This window comes from Pempheris klunzingeri, chromosome 10 (genome assembly GCF_042242105.1).
Source record: "Pempheris klunzingeri isolate RE-2024b chromosome 10, fPemKlu1.hap1, whole genome shotgun sequence".
NCBI classification, from domain to species: Eukaryota; Metazoa; Chordata; class Actinopteri; order Acropomatiformes; family Pempheridae; genus Pempheris; species Pempheris klunzingeri.
In genome coordinates this window covers 11,186,134-11,207,905 of record NC_092021.1, presented here as the reverse complement: position 1 = coordinate 11,207,905, position 21,772 = coordinate 11,186,134, and the positions used below count along the sequence as shown (strand labels likewise).

Below are 21,772 nucleotides of genomic sequence, written 5' to 3'. Positions count from 1 at the left end.
ATCATTGATGTCATTTAACACCTGTGCTCTTCCTACTATGACAAGTCAAAATCTGTCTTGTTAAACTGTCACTGACATGCAACCTATGTGCTGTAAGTTGTTTTGATTGAATTCCAACAAAACTGTTGGAAAATTATTAGGGTTATTTGTTTGTTTGGCCTCTCTCTCTGTTGATCCACTATGTAGAGGACATCATTTCAAGCGTATCTCTCTGGTTTAGACCACTATGCAGTGCAAATTTATATGCATCAGTTGCAGCAAAACCAATTTGGCAATAAACACATTGGGAACCAACATATTACATTTTTCCATTTTCTGAAATAGTACATACATTTGTTGGTAGTCGTCTCTTCTGAGAAATACATTTTGAGCAGTGTCTAAGAAGTCGCTAAATCTAGTGACAACTTCTAAAGCTGGCAACAGTGGTTGCATACTGAACTTCACTGGCCTTGCTCACTGAGGTTTAATTCAATCAGTAAGATTATTTCTGCTTCTGAGAAATGTTTGTACAACTGAAACTTAGAATTTGTCACACATGAGTACATGCACATGTTCAAACTAATTCATAAACACACAGAACCCACACATACACACACAGTCTTACAAAAAATGTGCCTTTACTCAAGCCTTATCTGCACAGCACTCTACACTAAATCATACATTAGGGACTAGGTCTGTTTGCACACAAATACAATTAAAACTGTGTCCTTGCATCAATGACACATTTCGGTGATGTAACCAAACTAGATACAATGGTACCGCAGAGAAGATTTGTACTTGCAAATCTTTTATTACTGAAATGTGAACAGGAAAAGGAGGAGTGGATGTGGGCATGGGGCTTCACAAAGAAACCAATAACACCTCTCTCAAGATTAAATTGGAATGTTTGTGTTTGTATTCAAAATTTGATTTATGATGAAGCTGTACAATTCTGATCAGCTTCCAGAGAAAATTGTGTATTCTTTTCCTGTGTTAATGTGAGATTAGAGCTGCAACTGCCATCAATCTTGGAGTGAAATAGAGAAGCAAGTAATCAAAATGAGGTCCATAAATCTGAATGTGACAAGCCAACAGCATGTGTGTGTAACTATTGTATTTCAAGCGGTTACAGAGCGGTCTCAGCAAATAGATTATTCAATAACAGACTAGCGGAAAGTTTGAATTTATAATGTTATACTACGCTGGCGAAACATTTGTGTTTGTAGGATATTAGGCTGCAAGTGAACTTCTGCACAGCTGAATGGAGTAACAAAGCTCTGATGGTTTGCGAAGGGAGGATGAGCTTCCTTCACTCAGCATCAGTACAAATAGAAACAGACAGGACTCATCGCCCAGATGCCTCTTCAGATTTGAAACTGATTGAATTTGACCTGACAGTACCCTATATCAACATTCTTCCAACCAACCCTCCACTATCTCACTATTCAGAGACACTTCCCGTTCTGTAGTTTGGGTTAGGATCTCTTAACAATGGTGTGAATCTTGTCACTGGTGATTGGTTCCATATCAAATTGTTATTCATGTTTTACAGGCACCAGCACTGCAGGTGTACAGTCTAAGAACAAAGACTCCAACTCAAATCAAATATTTTAGAGTTACTAGTATACTCTTGAATAAAATTTGACATTACTGAAAATACAGTGCAACAGTCACACACCATCATAACAGCCAACAGCATCAGTAAAACAGATATTAAAAAAGCTAGGGTCTGTTACCTGTGCTGTGACAGGTGTCTCCGTCTGGGTCAAGCATCCATCCTGGATAACAGGAGCACTTCACTGTGGTCTTATACTGCTCACACACCTGGCTGCACTTCAGGTGACGGCTGCAGTAGTCCACCACCTCACATGTCTTGTTGCTGGAGTCCAGGTGAAGCCCAGGGGGACAAAAACATACAACCCCTTTCCCTGGTGCCACTGTGCACTGGTGACTGCAGCCCCCTCTGGCTACCAGACACATATCTGAGGAGAAGAAAGGCCAAGATCCTTAGAAAATGGGGTGGAAGAGATACTGAGAATCAAACAAGCATTTGAATAACCTAATATGTGACAGTCTGTAAGATTTACCACCATCCTTACAGATTGACTAATTGGCAATAACTTCATGAAATCTAAAAGGTAATAAACATAACAACACTTCATAAGTCAAGATCATAAGTCAAGCATAAGGAATTGTTCAAAAATACTTGAGATCAAAGTGTTGTGTAATGAATGAGCCTTCATGTGATTCTCTGTGTTTTCACCTGGGGGTGAATGACTCTTATTTCCACCACTGCTTCAAAAACAAAATTGTCTTAATATGACTTTTGTTAACTGTGCATAATGTTCTTTTTTCAGACATGTCTAACGCTGATATCTTTGATCTAGTTAGAATGTTGTTTTTCTGCCCAAACACAACTGGTGTTTGTTAGAAGCTGCCAGGTCAAGAAGTATATTGGTGAAAATAAGACTGTTCTGATGTCTCTTCTCCAATTTTGATTAAGACTGACTTGTCATGGTGGCAAGAACACCAATGCACTCTCTCAGCAGTGGGGGGGATGGAGCCTGTGGTCGCAGTTGTTAACAGTGGGTGTGAGTCCTGCTGAGCTGGTGCAAATCAATCAGACCCTCAAGGTCCCTCTGAACACATAATTGTCTATGAGGAGGCAGAAGCCCTCTTTTCAGCTACGATAACACAAGCACTCCAAGGTCCTGTAGGGCCCCTCTGAGGCTTGGTTAGTGACGCTCTAGAAAATGAACCTCCATGTTTACACTGCTCACTTCAACAGATTAGATAGCTGAGGCTAGTCACATGAGATCATTTTCTTCCCTCTGAAGGCTGCTGGACAAACACTTCCACATTTGCCATCATCAGGAAACCAGAGTATTACTTTATGTTCTGTCCCTTCGGTCTCTGAGTCAACGCACATGGGTCCCTCATCAGGCCCTTCACTGTGTGAAGGGCAGCAGCCTCCCACTGGGAGGTGTCCTTCAACATCCCATGATAAAATATAAGATGAGAAGTTAAAGTGAGACTTAAGGCAAAATGTTCTGCACCTCGATGGTGAAAATTGGGGGATGCAACATTGTTTCAACTTGTTCAATTCATGTTTGTATAACTCTAAGATGATAAATCGTAAATTATAAGGAATACAGAGCTATATTGAATAAAGAGTCACACAGACAAACATTCTGCAGTTTTACTTTTTTTTTTTTCCATTTGTCACTGTTTTCTTTGTTTTATTTTCTCTTAAACAAAATGTCACCAATGCCAGTATTTCTATCCTTGCAAGATATGGCAATCAAAGATACTCAAACACAGTGGGAGCACTACAACATTCAAAATGCCTGACAATCTCTGGAAGTTGTTACTTTTGATTGTTTTTGTTGGCCTTTTCACTTTGAAGTTATTCTTCACCCAAAATATATCTTTTGAGTATCAAACACTCACCCCCTGTAGGCTTGAAGCATGGCTATAAAAAGTCCTGCATGAAGAATAGCAGCTATGGTCAGTTTCAATTTTACTGGTAACAACAGATATGATATTATAGTTAAAAGTATTAAATCATGATATCCAACTTGTCAAACTTACTGATGTAAAATCTTACTTGTCGGTCTACCACCCTCCACTGATCTCAGGGGTTCAGGTAAAAATAGTATATTTTGCCAGAGTTATGGTATATACTACAACAAATGGGACATTATGTGTATTTGCCTGCTATGTAACTTGACACTATTGGTCTAGTGGAGCCTATTGTAACGGACACAATTCGACTACTATTGAAACTGATTTATGGTGTTTCAAAGCACCAGGGCATGAGTGTGCGTAATAAATCACTTTTGTGTACTTTTGGAAGGCACATTAGGAAAGAATTAAGGAAAACCTCCAGCATACAACTTATATTTTTGTCAATGAATTCCTTCCACGTTTGTTGCAACAGTTTTTGAAAGAGAGAGAGGGGCCTACGGGCTATCTTGCTTAGCCTGCTGGCACCGTGAGACAGACCCAGATTAGCAGATGAAAATGAATGTTTAGATGAAATACTCAAAGCCAGCTCCAAAAAAAGAATGTTTTTGTGTGTGTGTGTGTGTGTGTGTGTGTGTGTGTGTGTGTGTGTGTGTCTTCTTTTCTTTTCAAGCTTGATGGAGGGAAATGGAGTGCCGACTGTGAGCCAGGTCAGTGCCTAACCTTTGAAATCTTCTGGAAAGCCTTCCCAGAGGAGTGGCCGCTGTTACAGGAGCATGTAAATGTCTATGGTGGTGGAGTAAGATCTTCAGCAAACAGATATGTGTATTGTCCTGCTATCCACATACTTTTGGCAATGTAGTGTATTTGACTAGAGTATCACTTGACACCGATATGCACTGACAAAAGAAATATTACCACAGATGCTTCCTTCATCTGAGCGGTCTGCACAGTCCACTTTGCCGTTGCAGATCTTATCAGGTGTGAGGCAGACAGAGGTGTCGTTGGCACAAGGGTACTTGGGTGGTTTACATACAGCAGACTCACAGGATTCCTCATCTGAACGGTCCTCACAGTCAATGTCCCCATCACAGACCCAGCTCTTTGTGATACACTTGCCTGTAGAGAATGAGTTGCGGAGAAAGGCAGACAAGAACTGTTTTTAAGCACTTAGAAATAGAATAATAAGAATAAACAGTTCCAGGTTTCACTGCAGTTCAGATGATGCAGTCTTGTTGTAGTCTTGCTGTGTCGTGTAAGTCTTTATATGACTTGAATGATACAGGATTCAAAAAGAAGGTTTCCTGCCTTAACTAACTGATGTTTAACTCTTATATTTAGTGCATTTTGGATTACAGAAATGTTTCATTACTCAGTTCCTCAGGAATAATCATAAAATGGCAAAAATACCATTTTTTTGTTCCAGGCAGACTCAATCAACAACATAGTCTCACTTAGTTCTGAGCTGAATGTTCAATTTATAAAAAAAGAATCCACACAAGATCAATATTCCTGACACTGATACCTACACTAGAGAGTAATTTGTAATTCCCTCACTGAGCAGGTTAGGAGGTATTTGGAACCATTGAGGAGAGTGAGGAAGAAAACACAGATACTAGGATGTATCATTTTTGCACTCTCCTGGGTAAAGCATGAATCGCAGCATATTCCAATTTACAGTTTTTTCATCAAAGCTACATCATACAGTATTGAGATTCCACTGGTTTATGCTCAGTGCCGGATCAATGCTAACCAATGGGGGAGGCTGAAGCAACTGCTGTTGTGGATTTTGTGTGTGTTCAGGTGTGTCATGTACAATCATATGACAGTTTTGATTTAACACTTTACTTTCTATTATGATACCAGTGCAGTTGCAGATATGGAAATGCAAGCTTGCGTGCTATTCAAGTGCACAAGCGTTCTGATGCATACAATATGGATGACACTTGGGGGACAGAAATGCTCCATTTAAAGTGTCTTTAAAAGGTAGATGTTTGTAGTAATGCACATGGATTAGGAGGTTATTTCACCTTCAGTGACAGCAAGAAAATTACACAACTTCAGCCTGATGAGCCTTTTGAACGTATGTATAGAATTTGTAGGAAGCAAAGGAGTGAACAGGAAGTGGGTGAAGATGGACGTCAAAACATGATTTTATTCATGGGATGGGAGGCACAGAAGGGAGGGAATATTTCTGAGTGGTTTTATGAAGCACAACCATTGCTTATTATTTTGAGTGGGAAATGTTTTTTTATGTTCTTTTGAAATATGGAAAAGCTCAAACATCTTAAAGTTTCATCTTTAATTCAACATTCACAGATGGATTTCCTTACAGAGCTGGTAACTTTATAATTTAAGTTGGTCCCTTCTCTACTCATGGCAGTTTTTTTGTTTTTATTAATGGATGACTAAATTCATACATATGGTTTTGGGGGGGGTTTCATAATTAAAGTTTTCATTGTTAAAGTTGCTATATTGATACAACTGTGTGAAACATGAAGGTACCTACTTGGTCTAAAAAAATACCAACTTCTGAAAGTCATTCTGCTACTATCTGAGAGTAGTACATTTTATACTAATTGAGCCTTTTCTATACAACACCAAGTACATCCATAACTCCTCCATCTTTCCCTAAGAATAATCCCAAACTAATTTCTATTTCAATTGACGGTAGACCTCAACACATCACTCCATCAAAGTGCAAGTAAAAAATCCTCTGTCTTACTCTCTCTCTCAGAACTCATATCTTGACATAACTTAAGAAATCATAGAACTGTAAGCCTGATTCTTAAATTGACACGTGTATAGTCATGCACACATCTGCATTTAGGATCTACACAGGACTGCCCTTGATTAACATGCAATATCAATGGCTGTCTCACTTCACTTGTCTAGCTAGCTTGCTACAATGGGCAAGAAAAGACAGCCGTTCAATTTTCACTTTAATGAGTCGGAGACATTAATTGTTGGTACCTAAAATGAATTCCATCCTAAACTAAGATAAGATAAGATAAGTCAAGTCAAGTCATATGTTTCAGACTTTGGACGTTTCTTTAGTGAGGCCCCACGTGTCAAATCCAATTCCTCATTTAACTTGACTGATTGGGCTTAAAGTGCCCAGTTTAGGAATTCAAAATGGCTACATTTACGGAGCAACTTCTCTAAATTATCTCTCTCTGATTACAGTTCCTTCTCAATTCCAGTACATTTATGCAGAAAGATTAGATGGTCCTATCACAATGCCAGTGACTGCCTAGTTCTCACATTCTCATGTCTGCTTTTCTTCCCCCTTTCATTTCAGATTCTATCACTTCTTCCTGCCCTGCAGTGACCCCCTTTTCCTGCCATTTCTCATCACCTGACCTCCCCGCCTACCCACACACCTTCTCCGACTTTCCCCATCAGCCTTGCAGTGTATATGCCAGCCCATTTTCATTCATTCCCTGCCATATGAGCTATTGTCTTTCTACCTTTTGTCTTCTAACAATCCATTCCCGCATACTGGAATCCTGCTCCCCTGCCTTGCCCCTTTCTGGATAAGTGTGCCTGCTTTTCTCTGCCTAACTGGCTTTGCCTGTCCCTGACTATGTTTAAAGAACAACAACTTTGTTGGTCTTTCAGTTGTGCTTCTGGGTTCAGACCTGTTTCCACAGAGCCTTTTTAAGCTGGTTGTATATCTACTATTATACTCAACTGTTCATTGATATTCCTCCTGTTTTTCTTACATATCCTTTGTTTAAACAGACATGACAATGAACACGTGGGTGGGTGGGTGAACCGAGTTTGTTTTGTTGCATTTGATTGCATTGATCACAATTCTTATCCTTTGTATTTTTTACATGTGGAAATTCATTTAACCCTTCATGTGGATGTTCAGGGAAAAAGTATCCATCCTGCGATCATTCAACTTGGGCATAGGTCTAGAATGAGTCTCATATTTTGAAAGAAAGAAACAGAGCTCTTTACCCTTGTACTCCATCAGAATTGTAAGATGGCCCCATTCAGAAATCCTCCTGAATATTGTTGGAGAGGGCACTCTGTTCCTCTGTGGAGGACAGAATGAACTGCACCAGTGCACAGGGGTGTGACACTGCAGAATTAGAGTGAATAATAATTGTGTGGTCTAACCAACCCTTCACCATGCAGCATTGCCTCCATTCTTGATAAAACTGTCAAGGGATGTTCAGAAAACTTTGGAGCTGAAGACAGAAAGCAACTAAATGTTAATCTGAACTTCTTCTTTCAGCTTCTGAAAGGAAAAGGATGGTGGGTTTGGTTACATGGGGAGTTTAAACAGGCCGATTTTAAATGTTTTTTCTTAATTGGTCAAACAAGTAACTTCACTGCCCTGCTGCAAAGTGACCAATGATTAAACCTGAAAGTGAGAAGAGTATGCTCGGAGAATGTAGCCTTTATGAAAGTAAAAAGCGCCATTTAGTGACATAATTTGTAACTGATACACAAAAAAATGTCATTTAACAACTGGGGTGCTTTCCTGCCTTTCTTGAGACTCGAGCAAAAGGCTGGACTGAGAATGATCTTTTGTTCGGTTTATTGAAAAGACTTCACTTCACTTTCACTGTGAAGCTTAAGTACTGTGAAAGGCCAAACAGCTAAACTGCCATTTAAGAAAAAAACAAAAGGAATAGGTTTTGTCATCTGTTGACGCGCCATCATGCCTGATTTAGAACTGAAAGTCAGTATTATTTTTGATGTTTGTTTGCTATGATGTAACCCACACACAAGGAAAATTCTATTTCATTCAATTAATTACGTGTAAATATATTCTACACAACGATACTAGTGTGATTTGGCTTTCTATCTGTTGTTGTGTGTTACTGTCATTCGTGGTCAAATTATTCAGCCAGGCTGCCATGGTGTTAAAACTAACATCTGTCTCTGGTGAAAGATGCAAGATGTATTTACTAAACTAAAATGCAAGGTGAATTTAGTTTTCATGCCTCAGGATCTGTTTTTATACATCAAACCGACAGTCAGTGTCAGCTGACTGATGAAATGTAAAATCAACACTACACTATTTCATACACTACAACTGTCAGATAACATCTATAGGTATCAATTATTTATTCACTTTTTGTTGATCAAAATACAACAGTTAAAAGGAATTACAACCTTTAGCACCCTTCTGCATAAAAATGATCAATGTCTCATTGTCAGCTTCTGTGCTGTTCAGCAGAGTCCTGTATTCACTACCTGTATCTTTGCAGGTAAACTTGGCCTTGGGGTCGCACATCCTCTTGGTGCCCTCACAGTCTTTCTCATCGCTCCCGTCCTCACAGTCCTTGTCTCCGTCACATCTCCAGCGTTCTGGGATGCAGGTCCCATCTGTGACACAGTGGAATTCCTCTCCACTGCACTCAATCACAGATGGCAGCACTGAAACAAAAGTCATTTAACAATTATTGTTTCACAGATCTACAGCATACTGTCATGGGCACAGCAGTATTGAACTATTATTTTACCAGACAACTTTTGCTGTTGACAAATATTTATCTCTGCAGGGCACTCAGAGGCAATATCAGATCAGTTACTTCCAAACACGGAATTTATTTTGCCTCCTGCATTTAAGGTTTGTGTCTCTAAGATGTTCTGTCTTGTATAATGAGTTTGGTCACTATATTGTTTAACAGTGGAGGTTCATTACAAATAAGATAATCAGTCACCACTACACCATTATGCTGTATGTGTTGCACAGCAGGTCTTGGGAGTCATTGGACATATCTTTTGATGATAATGAATGCCTAAAATAATGGCATTGTGAAATACATCACACTTTTTCTGAGATGTTTTCATAAGGTTTAATATCTACACATCATTTCATAGGAACGGACTCATATCAAAATTAAATTTAAAAGGTTTTAAACCAAATAACACCAAGAGAACTAGAGTAACACCAAACAAGTTCTTGTTCAGTTTTATCGTAATACAATATATATAATTTTCTGCAGAACATATTGAATAGCAAAATTCATTCATTTAAGTCATGCCATTGAGCATTCAGTATAGATAATGGTCTGAATCTGATTAATATTTCAAACCCAAAAACGTTTGCTCAACAACTGAGGCAAAGCAAAGACAGATTCTATCCCCCTGGGGCGAAAGCAGAAGCAGACACAAGGGAGTGGAGAAGCCTGCCGTTCCCATCAGGAAACGGTTTGATGAATAGTCTACACATTCTAGTGACAAGCAAGTGAGCTGTGAGTTTCCAGGAGCTCGCATGAGGTTTCTGTGGTAATTAGATTAAATGATTAAACTCCTGATGGTAAAATTCCCCACTAACAAAGACTAGATAAGATTAGTCACAGGTGAGTGTGAAAACAAAGTTATTGGACTCAAGCTGATTAATTGTTAAACTTGTAATTACAACACCTACACTTAAAATCTGATTTGAATTGCAAATTAGCACCCCTAACAGAGATATATGGGTAACCACTCTTGCATAAAGGTGCTGCCACAAAGCTTCACTGTGAAGGCAGATCATTAAAAAAAAAAAAGAGAAAATCCCAGTGATTACTTTTTTCTGTACTTGGGTAATTCTAAATACATTCATACCACTGACATTTTGATGTAAAACATGAAAAATTACAAGGGTCATCTTAAACCTGGGGGAGGGGGGGTTATCTGGTTTTAATCTAACTTATCACTTCACAGCATTTTAAAAAGGCAGTGCATGCATTCTTACATGCTGATCCACCTCTGCAGGTCGTGTTCTCATCACTGTAGTCTCCGCAGTCATTATCACCGTCACAGGCCCAGTGGTCTGGGATACAGCGGCCACTGGTGCACTGGAACTGGCTATTGGAGCAGGACTGGATACAGCTCACTTCATCACTGCCATCTCCGCAGTCATCATCTACACACAAGCACAAGCGCTCATAAAAGGTGTGATCTCACAAACATACAGTATTATCATGGCTGACAAATGTAAAAGAAGTAGATAAATTCATTTACAAGCAAACTTTTCCTCACCTGAATCACAACGCCACTGCACACTGACGCATCGTCCATTGGAACAGCTGAACTGGCTGAGGGGCTCACAAGTGGGGAAGGCTGAAAAGGTTTGTGCGCAGGTACATGTCAAATACAATCCCAGTGCAAGCTGAATAGACACATCAGTAAATTATCAGAAAATATTTTGTTTTATATATATGTATATGTACATATATATACACACATATATATATATATATATATATAAAATGTACTATTGACTGTAGAAAGTAAGTAGAATAGAATAGCTGATCCAATGCTCACCACTGCAGTCAAGGAGATTTCATGAAATCAATTGGTCTGGTTGTAGCATTATTGTCTATCAATGCTGCAGTAAGTATAGGAATACAGATTCTACTGCATTTTGTAGATTGATGACATTGTCAGAATCGACATTGGTATTCTCATCAGATACCATTTGGTTGTCCAATTTTGAGATACTGTATATACAGTACTTTTCAAATATCTTTACTGGATGCCTCAAGCTTTATTGACTTCAGTAAGAAATCCAACTGTACGTTTGAATTGATTTGTTGGCATCTGCTGCTGCTGCCTGGAATACCTTAGGCGCTGTCGAGGAGACATATTGTATCTTTATCAGACAAGTGTCTTCTATATTTCCCACAAATGTGTTAGGTCTCACTGACAGCGCTTGACTGGTTGGAATTTAACATTCATTAAAAATGAAGCACAAACATCCATAAATAATGCAGGTTTCAAGTAAACAGTGAGGCTGGCAAAAAATGGAACACTGGCATCCATAAATAATGACAGCTTCAAGTGAACAGAGAGCCCAATATGAGACACTGTGTGACAACTACTAAACTACTGACAAACAAAATCCAAATTAGCATCAATCTCTAAGGCGGCCACCACTGAGCTTCAGGTGTTCCAAAACCCACAGTAGCTCCACTGAAGCTAAGTGAGCTGCCATAGTTGCACAGTAGAGTGCCTACGGAGAAGTAATGCCTGAGGAAGCTCAGACAACAGTATGAGAGAGAATATGTTTTGCTGCACAGCTTGATTATGATTGAATGAAGCCGAGCATGAACTTTAATTACTGTTTGCACCCTGGCTGTTTGCGAGTGCGTATCGAAGCAGCTTAGGACACACAAAGGGAGGCTGAGGAGATACAGCACAGTGCAGCGTTTGGCAAACATCAATCACTGTAAAAGGCTGATTTAATACAAATAGTGATTAAAGGGGAATCTCAAAACCTTTACCCCCAACTCTTACATGTATGCTGGTAACTCATCCACTTCAACATTGCTGCTGAAAACATATTTTACAGCCTAAAATGCTCTTTTCCCTTGCATAAAAAAGATTTAAAAAATACTAATAATCTTCAAAGAACTCCTAAAACCTCAGGCCATTATGGCGTGCCATGTATTTATATTTTCCAAAATTAATCCAGAACACAGACTGCTACTTTTACCAACTAAAGATGACAGTTTGTGTAGAACCTCTGAGACATGACTCAAGACCGGTGAACTTATACAAAAGTGTGCATTTTCCTCAGCACAATCCCTGTTGCCATCTGTGAGGGCACATCTAGTTCTTGGTCCAAAGAACACGGCATCAATAATTCAACTCCTAAAACATTCATCTGAATAAAATAATGCATACAAAAGAGACTAGCACAATATTTAAGAAATCACAAAAAAACGAAGAGGAGTTGTGAACTGTGAGCGTATACCTACCAACCCGGAAGTTTAGAATTTCATTAAACCAGTTGCAATAGTAACATTATCTTGATTCTTACCAAGAAGCACTTTTGAACATGACTATTAGACTCAAAATATTTTCTGGAGTTCTTCTCTCAATATCTTGTGTAAGCATAGCCACACAAAATAATTATTTTTGATTGGCTGGCAAATGTCTGTCAAAATCATGAATCAGGACACATCAGTTCCTCCCAGTTAGATAAAACACTGTTCTAAATCAGAGCACAAGGTGCAGTAAACTACAGGTAGCAGCCATACTTGAACATCATGCTACATAATGCTGTATATGATGACAGACACATGACTTGGAATCTTTATTTTTAGACAAAAACACTAAGTCTCCAACAACACAGGTGGCTCTGTGAGGCTGAACATTGGCACAGCTTTGAGCTGAATGCTAAGGTCAGCATGCTACCTAAGCAGACGCTACAATGCCAAAATGCAGATGTTTAGCTTATATAATATTTACCACATTCACCATCTCAGTTTAGTATGTTGGCATGCTCAAAGGTGCCAAATAGCACAAGCACAAAGTACAACAGAGCTGGATAACTGAAATGTTTTTGTAGCATAGGAATAAATATAGTAAGTTCACTAGTCCAGTTATTTTATTTTTCAGTAGTGTGTTTTTAGGGACATTATGAGATAAGAATCAACATTTCATTATAATGCATTTATCAAATTACATCAAATTATCCTGGGTGAGTAAGGATCAATGTACCTCTTTTGTCCGTCTATTAGAGGTGAAACCTGAAGTTACCCCTGTAAGGGGAAGCTGCAGAAATGTTGACAACACAGTTGACTATAAAAATTATACTGTCTATATTCTCCACCTGGTGACATAACCATTAAGCCAGTGGTGTAAATTGACAACCCTATCACCACTCAGATAATTTATAAGAGAGTAAAAACATTGAGGCTTATACGAGAGCTTTCTCTAAATGCCCTTATTAGTATTTGATTTCATTCACTGAGCTTACCTAGTTTACATCTTGATCAAACAGACTAACACAAATAGCAGTAGCACTCAGAGTGACACTTGAATGACATGTTGTCAACAGCCACATGTGACTCACTGCATGATATTTCATCAGACATATCCCCACAGTCATCCTCCCGGTCGCAGCTCCAGGCTCGAGGTATACATCGTCCATTCTGGCAGGAGAACTGGTCGGCCTGACAGGGCTGAGCTGGGAAAGAAGAAAGAAGCTACTTAATTCAATCACATGTGCATAAGTCAATGCAGGACGTGCACAACAACTCTAATGATCACTACATCACCAGGATGTCAATGCCTGGCTAGTGCAAAGTTTATATCACTCAATCACACAGTACAGCACGGAAGGGCTGAAGGCCATGGGAAATGTGCCATTGCATGATGGGCTGTCAGTCACATGCTGCACGGCCACAGCGAACACACACAGGCAGCACACAAGTGATGTCTTGCTGATGTGAGATATGCATGTCAATGTGACGATGAGGGAACATTCATCATTCTCTAGCTAATGCTCATTGATTGATCCTCTAAGGATATAAAGCTGAGAGACACCATTGAGGACACTGGAGGCAATGTGATATACTGTGAGTGATCCTGACATACAGTTGCCTCTCGTAGGTGCTACAGCTTTGGTCACTGGAGAGTGCTCTAACACAATGAGATTGATTGTACTGGGGTGAAATTATTTGAGAGCTGCAATGTATAGCAATGTATAACACACCAATGATTATGACTGCCTCCACAATACCGGACATCTCTGTTCAAGACGGTGATGAGCAAAGAACACCAGAAATTAAAGAGAAGCAAACACTAAAAGAAATTGCATAAATGAGAGAGGAGCTGGATCTTTAATTCTTACAGTGTACAAACTCTTAATTGTTATTGCTAAATCAGTTACAAGAGAACATTAACCAACTGAACCTGATTGATCCTGAAACCACAATATGTTGATTTGATACACAATTTCAGACGATAACACTTCAGGATTCATTCATTGACTAACGGATGTCTATTTTGAGGTTAATAGAAGTGTTTACAGACTGTTCAAGTTCAATCAGTGTGCAAAAAGAACAGATTTTGCCAAAATATTATCTTTTATATGGAGGTGATAGAATTGTACAATTATCACACTGCAGCCAGTGCTACACTGAATCTAAGACAAACATGAATACGGCACCATACATACCTGAGCATGTAGTGTTGGTTTCATCTTCATTGTTACCACAGTCATTTGTTCCATCACAAAGCCATCTTTTGGGAATGCAACGATTATTGCTACATTTGAACTGATCAATGGGACAGGTGTGATTGTCTGCAAAAATCGCCAAAAAAAAAAGTGAGTCAGTGACCTTGAAATTATTACATGAAATAACTTAAAAAAGCTAATAAAAAAGAAAAATGAGAAAATGAGGAAAGCCTATATTCAAAGTATAAAACAATACATTTTTCAGTTTGTGCAGCCGTAGTCGAGGTAGCTGAAATGTTTTGCTTTCTTAATATTAAAGCTCTATCGATTTTCTGGCAAATCTAGACTTTCTCAGTCCTATAGGGGAAAAAGATCACTGTTTATATACTGTATACTTTCAGCTTCTTAGTACGATTTCATTGAGCCCACAGCTCAACTATTCTTGCACTGAAAGACCAGCTATCCATGTTAGCAACCATGAAAGGGAATATTGTTTTAGTGGAGAAACTCACTAATGTTTCTCCTTCGAGGTTAGTCTTTAATTGAGAGTAAAGGAAAATTATATTTCAGTGGGACTAACAAGCAAGCTCCTTATTTTCTCATTCAGGCTTTCCTTTTATACAGCTGACATCCATAGGCATCTATTTTCAAGTCAAATTTTGTTCTGATACAGACTCCATACCCACTAAAACAAACCCAGCTGTTAAATATATGATATCCTAGGAGAGGGAATAATTGATTTTCCAATTCTGATCATTCTGGCAGAGCCTTCAGAAAAAAATGAACCAGCATCCAAGTGTCTTGCATGGTGTTTACATTACTGATTTGTTAAAGAGCAAAACCACTTCAGCAAGAGCAAAAGGGCAGACAGCAGTGTGGAGGAGGAACTCTTTTCACTCCTACTTCAGTGACACTTAGAAACATAGAAGTGGACAGTAAGCGAGAATCATCCTTAAAAAGTGTATGTTTTTCTAACTTAGTGCATGGTTGTTCATGGAAGTGTATCGCCAAGTTCAGTATCCATACATATGATGTGTTTGTGTATTTCCATGCAGTGTATTGGCCTGCAGCACAGATAGAAAGATCCTCACAGCAGCTGTGGCTCTCCTCATCACTTCCATCCAGACAGTCGTCATCTCCATCACACTTCCACAAGGCCCGTATGCAGCGATGGTTATGGCACTGGAACTCATCACTTTTACATCGCTGTGGCTCTAAACCACCACTGGAGGCTTCTGGGAGAAACGGTGGTGAGACAAAATGAACCAGAGACGGCCTATGAAGTATGCGTTTAGGGGGAATTATTGGCATAGCTATAATCGCACAAAAATCATGTTAATAACGTCTCATGACCCAATGTGTAACTACTGGGAGTTGGCTTACATTTCTGGAAACCCACTGGGATAATTTCCCATCTGTATTTGTTTGTTTGTTAGCATATTTGCATGTGAATAGATAAGGGTATTATTTGATCTTTGTCCCATAGGATGGAGCCGGGATTACAGTATACTGGGGCTGGATGATCTCAGGCCGCTCACTCTGTCTGATTCATTATATCCTCCTACCTGCACAGGTGACATTGTTCTTCTCCAGAACCTGGTTGTCAGCGCAGGCACATACTCTGCCTCCTGGGATGGCAAGGCAGAGGGTACCGCAGCCCCCATAATTCACACTGCACGCGTTGTCACCTGGAGAAATAGATCCCAAATAAGGTGTCTTGCTCATTTAAAGCTACATTTTCTAAAGCCTACCTTACGTGCAATGGGTTTCTGTTTTGTCGTCTATTTTCTCTTTAAACAGTGAACAGCAAAGGTTCAGGGGTCAGTTTAAATCCTGCAAAAATAAATGATCTAATTGATACCAAACTCATTTTCTGTCATTGAGAGACATGCCAGGTGGATGCCACGTGATCTATAACCACATGTCAAGTGAATTATTGGGAACACTGTGGGTGAGAGACATTTGACATTTTTATCCTTCTTGGAGGAATAATTTGTCTTTCCAGACAAAGCTGACATTCTCCAAAGGAAAGAAATACTGTCACATATAAAGTTAAGGCACAAGACACCTTTGTCATTTTCATTTAACACAGAGCCCAAAGGCAGTGCCTGAGCCAATGAGATAAAGCTTTTGGTTTTGTAAGAGCCAATCAGTAATACTCAGAGGACTGGACAGCCAATTAATCTATTCAGTGACATGAACAATGGAGAAACGTCAAGCAAATATTCTCTGTATGGTGTGAACTAGGATGTGCATGCAGTAGCCAACGATTCATCTGCATCCTATGCTTGGTCACTTAGCTATTTGAAATTCATGGCTTTAAAGTTGTTGTTGTTGTTGTAATCATTGTTGTGAGAATGAAAGAAACTGATGTCATGAGTCTGAAATCATGTCACTTGACTGCCTAAAATTATACTTCTCTACCTCCCCTGATTGTGGCGTGGGTGTCTGAGCACTGTTTGACATGCCTATTTTGGGATTACAAAAAAACAAAAAACTGCGGCTGTCCTGCTGTGAGGCCCAGTGCAGTTCACCACTGTCAGCCATATCCGACTTCTCTCTCCGATCTGTTCTTTTCAGCTTTCTAACAGCATGAATCCATCATCATTTGTGGCAGAATTGAGCAAACCCCTCCAAACCTTGGCCACCTTATTTAACTTCATGGAGTGCAGCCCCAAGTGATTTTAAAGTCACTGTCACTGTTGATCAATGCACAGGTTTACACCATGAAATTTGACACCAATGGGCACACATGCAGACTCTCTGGTGTATATGTCATATTTAGTGCTCTCCATTAAATAAATGTGTATAGGGGATACAAATGCCTGCACAGAGTCATTCTATTTTCAGTGCGGAAAAGCTACTTTCTCTGTTAGGGAAGCTATGGCTCAGTGGCTATGGATGAGGAACACATAAAGGAAAAGCAGCGAACCTTGCTGACTCTGTGCATCGTAGACACGCAGACCAAATAGTGGTGGTCTCTCGCTCCGCAGCAGAGTGACATCGCCAGTATTTAAGTCCAGCTGGAAGACTGAAGCATTCATGTATTCCGTCCAAAAGATGAAATTACGATAGTGAGAGATTCCAAATGGATGGTTCAGTTCTTTTCCACTGTACACCACCTGCAACATGAGGCAAACATGCAGTGTAATCAAAAGATTAACAAAGCCGTGGAAAGACACTATCAGCAACAAAAAAATCAATCATCTCAAACAGGGTTCTAGCTGTTTGAATATGGACTTTGAAATGATTTGATCACATTATATGATGAATGTGATTCAATTTCTCTGCACAAATTTATTCACACTGCGCTGTCTGCTTATAATAATGTTTGCTACAATCTTGGCATTGATTAAATAGCATTTGCAAATAATTCATTAGCTTAATATGCTAGTACAATTACAGCAGACAGGAGCAGTTGAGGATGAAGGGCTGTCTTGTTGGCAGTTGTCACTGCTTTGATCTATTGATCTGAAACTGAAACACAGGTTTAACATCAAACTAATAAAGCAAAAATTATATATATATAGATAGTGAAAAATTAGTAAATTAGTAAATTAACATTTAATTAAATTAACATGTTTATTCAGTTCCACCCTCAGGCCCTCCAACAAAATATAACTAACCTTGAGGTTTGTTGGAATCACAGGTAAAATATGAAAAATGAAAATATGTTTCCACATCTCTCTGCATAGTATAACGCTATGTATTAAAACTCACCATTCTTCCAGTCCCATTGAGATGAATCCTCTCAATGTGATCATAGTAGGCGTCACACCAGTACATAGTGCTGGTGCTGTGGTCCAGTGTCAGACCATTGGGCCACAGCATGTTGGAGGTGACGAAAATGCGACGGTTGGATCCGTCCATCCAGGCTTTCTCTATTCGCCCTATGCTGTCATTGACCTCATCCTCCTCCCAGTCTGTCCAGTACATCCAGCTATCATACATACAGATACACACGATTATTGCACCAACAAAAGACAAACATAAAAAGGTATTGCTTTAATTTGAGCAGGATCCTTGAGTCATGCAGATCAGTAGATCATCACCAGAACCAAACAAACACTGATCACAATCCACATCTAAACCAATGCAGGTCATTTCAGCTGTCTGCTCCTCATTCATCCCTGCTTGACACACTGATGTTAGATGGTTGTGCTTGTTGCTCCCTTTATCAGCCCCCTCCTGCTTTGATTTCTTATCAATCAATGACGTGTGACAGCATGTTTCTGCAGGCTTCTCTAAAAATGATATATTCTATATCACAGAGCAATGTGTCTTGTGGTTTCTGTTCTGTACACCCATGGGAAGGTATGACTGTGCTCCCCACTGAGTCTTTTAAATGCAACTCTGATTCATACAGGAAAATTATGGGGAACACAACCTGTACTGCCAAAAAAAATTACTTAACCATTATTTTCGGAAAATTGGTTTTAACAACATGACAAGAGTGTTCCTGATTGAAATGGAAATAAACTGGAATCCAGATTTCCCATATGTAAAACCAAATAATCAAACATCCCTGACAGCCAAAAGAGACTGCATCGCAGCCTAAGAAATTATTCAGGCTTATCAAGTTAAAGTGCTGCTTGACTGCACATCAAGGCAAAGTTAGAAGTCTCATATTCCCCACCAAAAAAAAAGTTTTCAGTGTATCATGTGTATGCAGAGACTGCAACTCTCAGCGGGCCGGTGGTATTTCAAACATGATTGGGTCAACAATTTGACGTGATCTGTTCTCTAGTAACCATACCCTGGGGATTTGCTCTGTTTGAGTGTTGTCAACTGAGCCATGTGGCCCCCTGTTTCTCATCAATGATAGAGGAGTGGCTAAGAGAAAATGAAACAGAATAGGATATTGAGGTGAATAATAACTCCCTCTGTCTTGAAGTCATCTTTATGACCTCATGAATTATTCAGCAACTTTGCACACTCGCATGCAGATACACTTACGCCTAAATTCACACCACCTGATGGACAATGATATTGTCCATCAGTCCATCTGATGTGGTGTTTATATAATATGTCTCATATTTTTATTTAGAGCTGCAATGATTCGTCATAAACAATTCCTTGATCAGCAGCAATTTAGATAATCAACTGTTTATGTAATTTTCCAGGAAAAATTGTTAAAACTTAAAGTTTCTCAAATGTGAATATTTTCTGGTTAATGTTCTCTTCTGTGACAGTAATCTGAATGTCTTTGGGTTTTGGAGAGTTGTTGGACGAAAGAAGACATTTGAAGACATCACTTTGACTCCGGATACCTTGTTTTTCACAGTTTGCTGACATACCATAGAACAACCCATTTTTAATTATTAAAAAAAAATATTGGTAGGTTTAAAGATAAAGTTAGTTGTAGTCAATTTTTCATTCAATGCTATCTGTTGTTCTATCTTCAGATGGCATACACATTTGAAATGTAACTTTATAAATAAACTTGATATTGGAAAATGGGAAAGGGAAAAAAAGACAAAAAGCAACAAAACCCCCAAACCCCCAAACCCCCTGCCTTAAACATGCTACAAAGCTATGCTATTCTATGCCAGTGACTGACAACACTTATATACACACACTTCTGAGTGAAACTGAGGAAAGCACCACTCAAACCAAATTTCTAAAATATTTGTGAGTAAAATTTTCATGTGAATATATATATACATACATATATATATGAGATTCCTAATGCAGGACAGATAGAGAGGTATGACACTGTTCAGTTGACACTGGTAGTCGTTATCATGTTAACACAGACTTGAGGTGGCAGACAAAGCACATAATAAGGTAGCGAGAATGCAGTCAAGAAATCAGTTGGAGAGGTGCATCCATTATACCTGAAGAGACCCTTCCAGCAGAGCAGATAGAGATCAAAGGGCTGCCGGGTTCAGGCTGAATGCTCCCTCAAAAGCCCAAAACTACCTTTTTTAATCATTTGTGCAGTCAGGTGGTGGGTTGGAGTGAAAATTATTAATCCTTAGACAAAAGAGTGACATGATATTCCCCAACCCCGACACTGATTCTGCGGCATATCTATCATGGTTGAAATTCTGAAAAAGGATCAGCGTGCTTTTTTTAAGTATTGAAGTTTTTAATTTCTAAGAATTTTTTTTAGGTTTTAAAACCCTTGTGTTTTTATTCCTTTCCATATCCAGTCTCCATCAATGGGTCATGTATGTGATGTGTATTTGGATAAAAGTCAGTGTTATCATTAGGATAGAGAACAAAGTACCAAAACAGAAAGAAAGGCAAATAGCAGGCGTCACTGTTATTGTATAATAAGGTATTAAAAAATGTTAGAGACAAGAGGAAAAATGCAAAAGATCCAAGCTGAATATGAATAAGTTTGGGGTTTTAGTTTAGTGTATGCGCCTGTAGCAGTGAAATAGCTGTGTAAGGCAAAATGTTTGGAACAACCCTCTTGAGGCTTGAAAACTAATCTCTGACTGCTATGGATTTGGTGTGTATTAATACGATTTAAGCCTTAACGTGTTAATCCTTAAGATCCTTAAGACACTCAATGAATTGGAGTTTTGCAGCATCTCCTCAATGTATTAAATACCATTTCTGCTGGCAGGGTCCACCATATATACATTCATACAGAAATGCTAAGGAAATGATGTATGACAACTACTGACTAACAATTATCAAATAGGTTAATTGTGGCTAATGATTGGTACCCATAGTTTAAGTTTGGGCCACAAAATGAGACGCCATTTTATTTCACCAAAAAACCCCACAACCCTGTATTCATTATAACAGCAGATGTTCTCATGGATTAACCTTGCTGGTTTATGTGGGGGTGGCAGACTATGCCCCCCACATTTAAACGTTTTCATTTGAAAGGTGCATGATGTGATCATCAGTCAAAGCAGATGTCTGCTAAAACAGATTATCTTTAGCATAAACAGTTGAAGCAAAGTGACATTTATATCCTCAATAAGGTGCTGTGGTCTTTGAAAAATATTTTGCATTTTCTTGCATTAGAAAGCAAAGTAGGTTCTAGTTAGTGATTTAAGAATTTACATGTAATCTTAACTTCTTACGTAAAAGTTTGTTTTTTTTATTTAACTTTCAGTTGTCAACCCTATCAGACCTCTGCCTGTTACAATTTATTGAAAATAAAGCAAGTACAGTACAAGAACACATTATCCAAATTTATTGCTACATTTGGCTTCTGTGTAAACAGTATGTGGGCAACGTCTGAGGTCACCAGCGTAATGAGGGGGCATAGATCGGTTGAAATAAATAAATGCAGCATGTGTACCCTCATGAATCATTCTAATTTAGCCAGGATGTAACTAGATCCAGGATATAACTGGATGCATGAGCTGACAGTAATTGACCTTATATGCTACAAACAGGTGAGCTAAAGTGAGATAACATAAAGCACAGTAACCAATGTTTTTA

At 39.0% G+C, this 21,772-nt stretch overlaps 1 protein-coding gene across 1 annotated transcript in view; it reads right to left on the bottom strand.

Annotated features, from left to right (window-relative positions):
- The window catches only part of lrp1bb (low density lipoprotein receptor-related protein 1Bb), a 226,081-nt gene that overhangs the window by 95,834 nt on the left and 108,475 nt on the right, over nucleotides 1-21,772 (bottom strand). The window contains exons 13-23 of the mRNA XM_070837556.1: nucleotides 18,083-18,302; nucleotides 17,295-17,484; nucleotides 15,928-16,050; nucleotides 15,454-15,597; nucleotides 14,363-14,488; nucleotides 13,256-13,369; nucleotides 10,435-10,515; nucleotides 10,148-10,318; nucleotides 8,659-8,841; nucleotides 4,363-4,563; nucleotides 1,716-1,961 (exon numbers count right to left, since the gene is read on the bottom strand). Coding sequence (XP_070693657.1) covers nucleotides 1,716-1,961; nucleotides 4,363-4,563; nucleotides 8,659-8,841; nucleotides 10,148-10,318; nucleotides 10,435-10,515; nucleotides 13,256-13,369; nucleotides 14,363-14,488; nucleotides 15,454-15,597; nucleotides 15,928-16,050; nucleotides 17,295-17,484; nucleotides 18,083-18,302 — 1,799 coding nt within the window. The remainder of the gene's footprint in view (nucleotides 1-1,715; nucleotides 1,962-4,362; nucleotides 4,564-8,658; nucleotides 8,842-10,147; nucleotides 10,319-10,434; nucleotides 10,516-13,255; nucleotides 13,370-14,362; nucleotides 14,489-15,453; nucleotides 15,598-15,927; nucleotides 16,051-17,294; nucleotides 17,485-18,082; nucleotides 18,303-21,772) is intronic.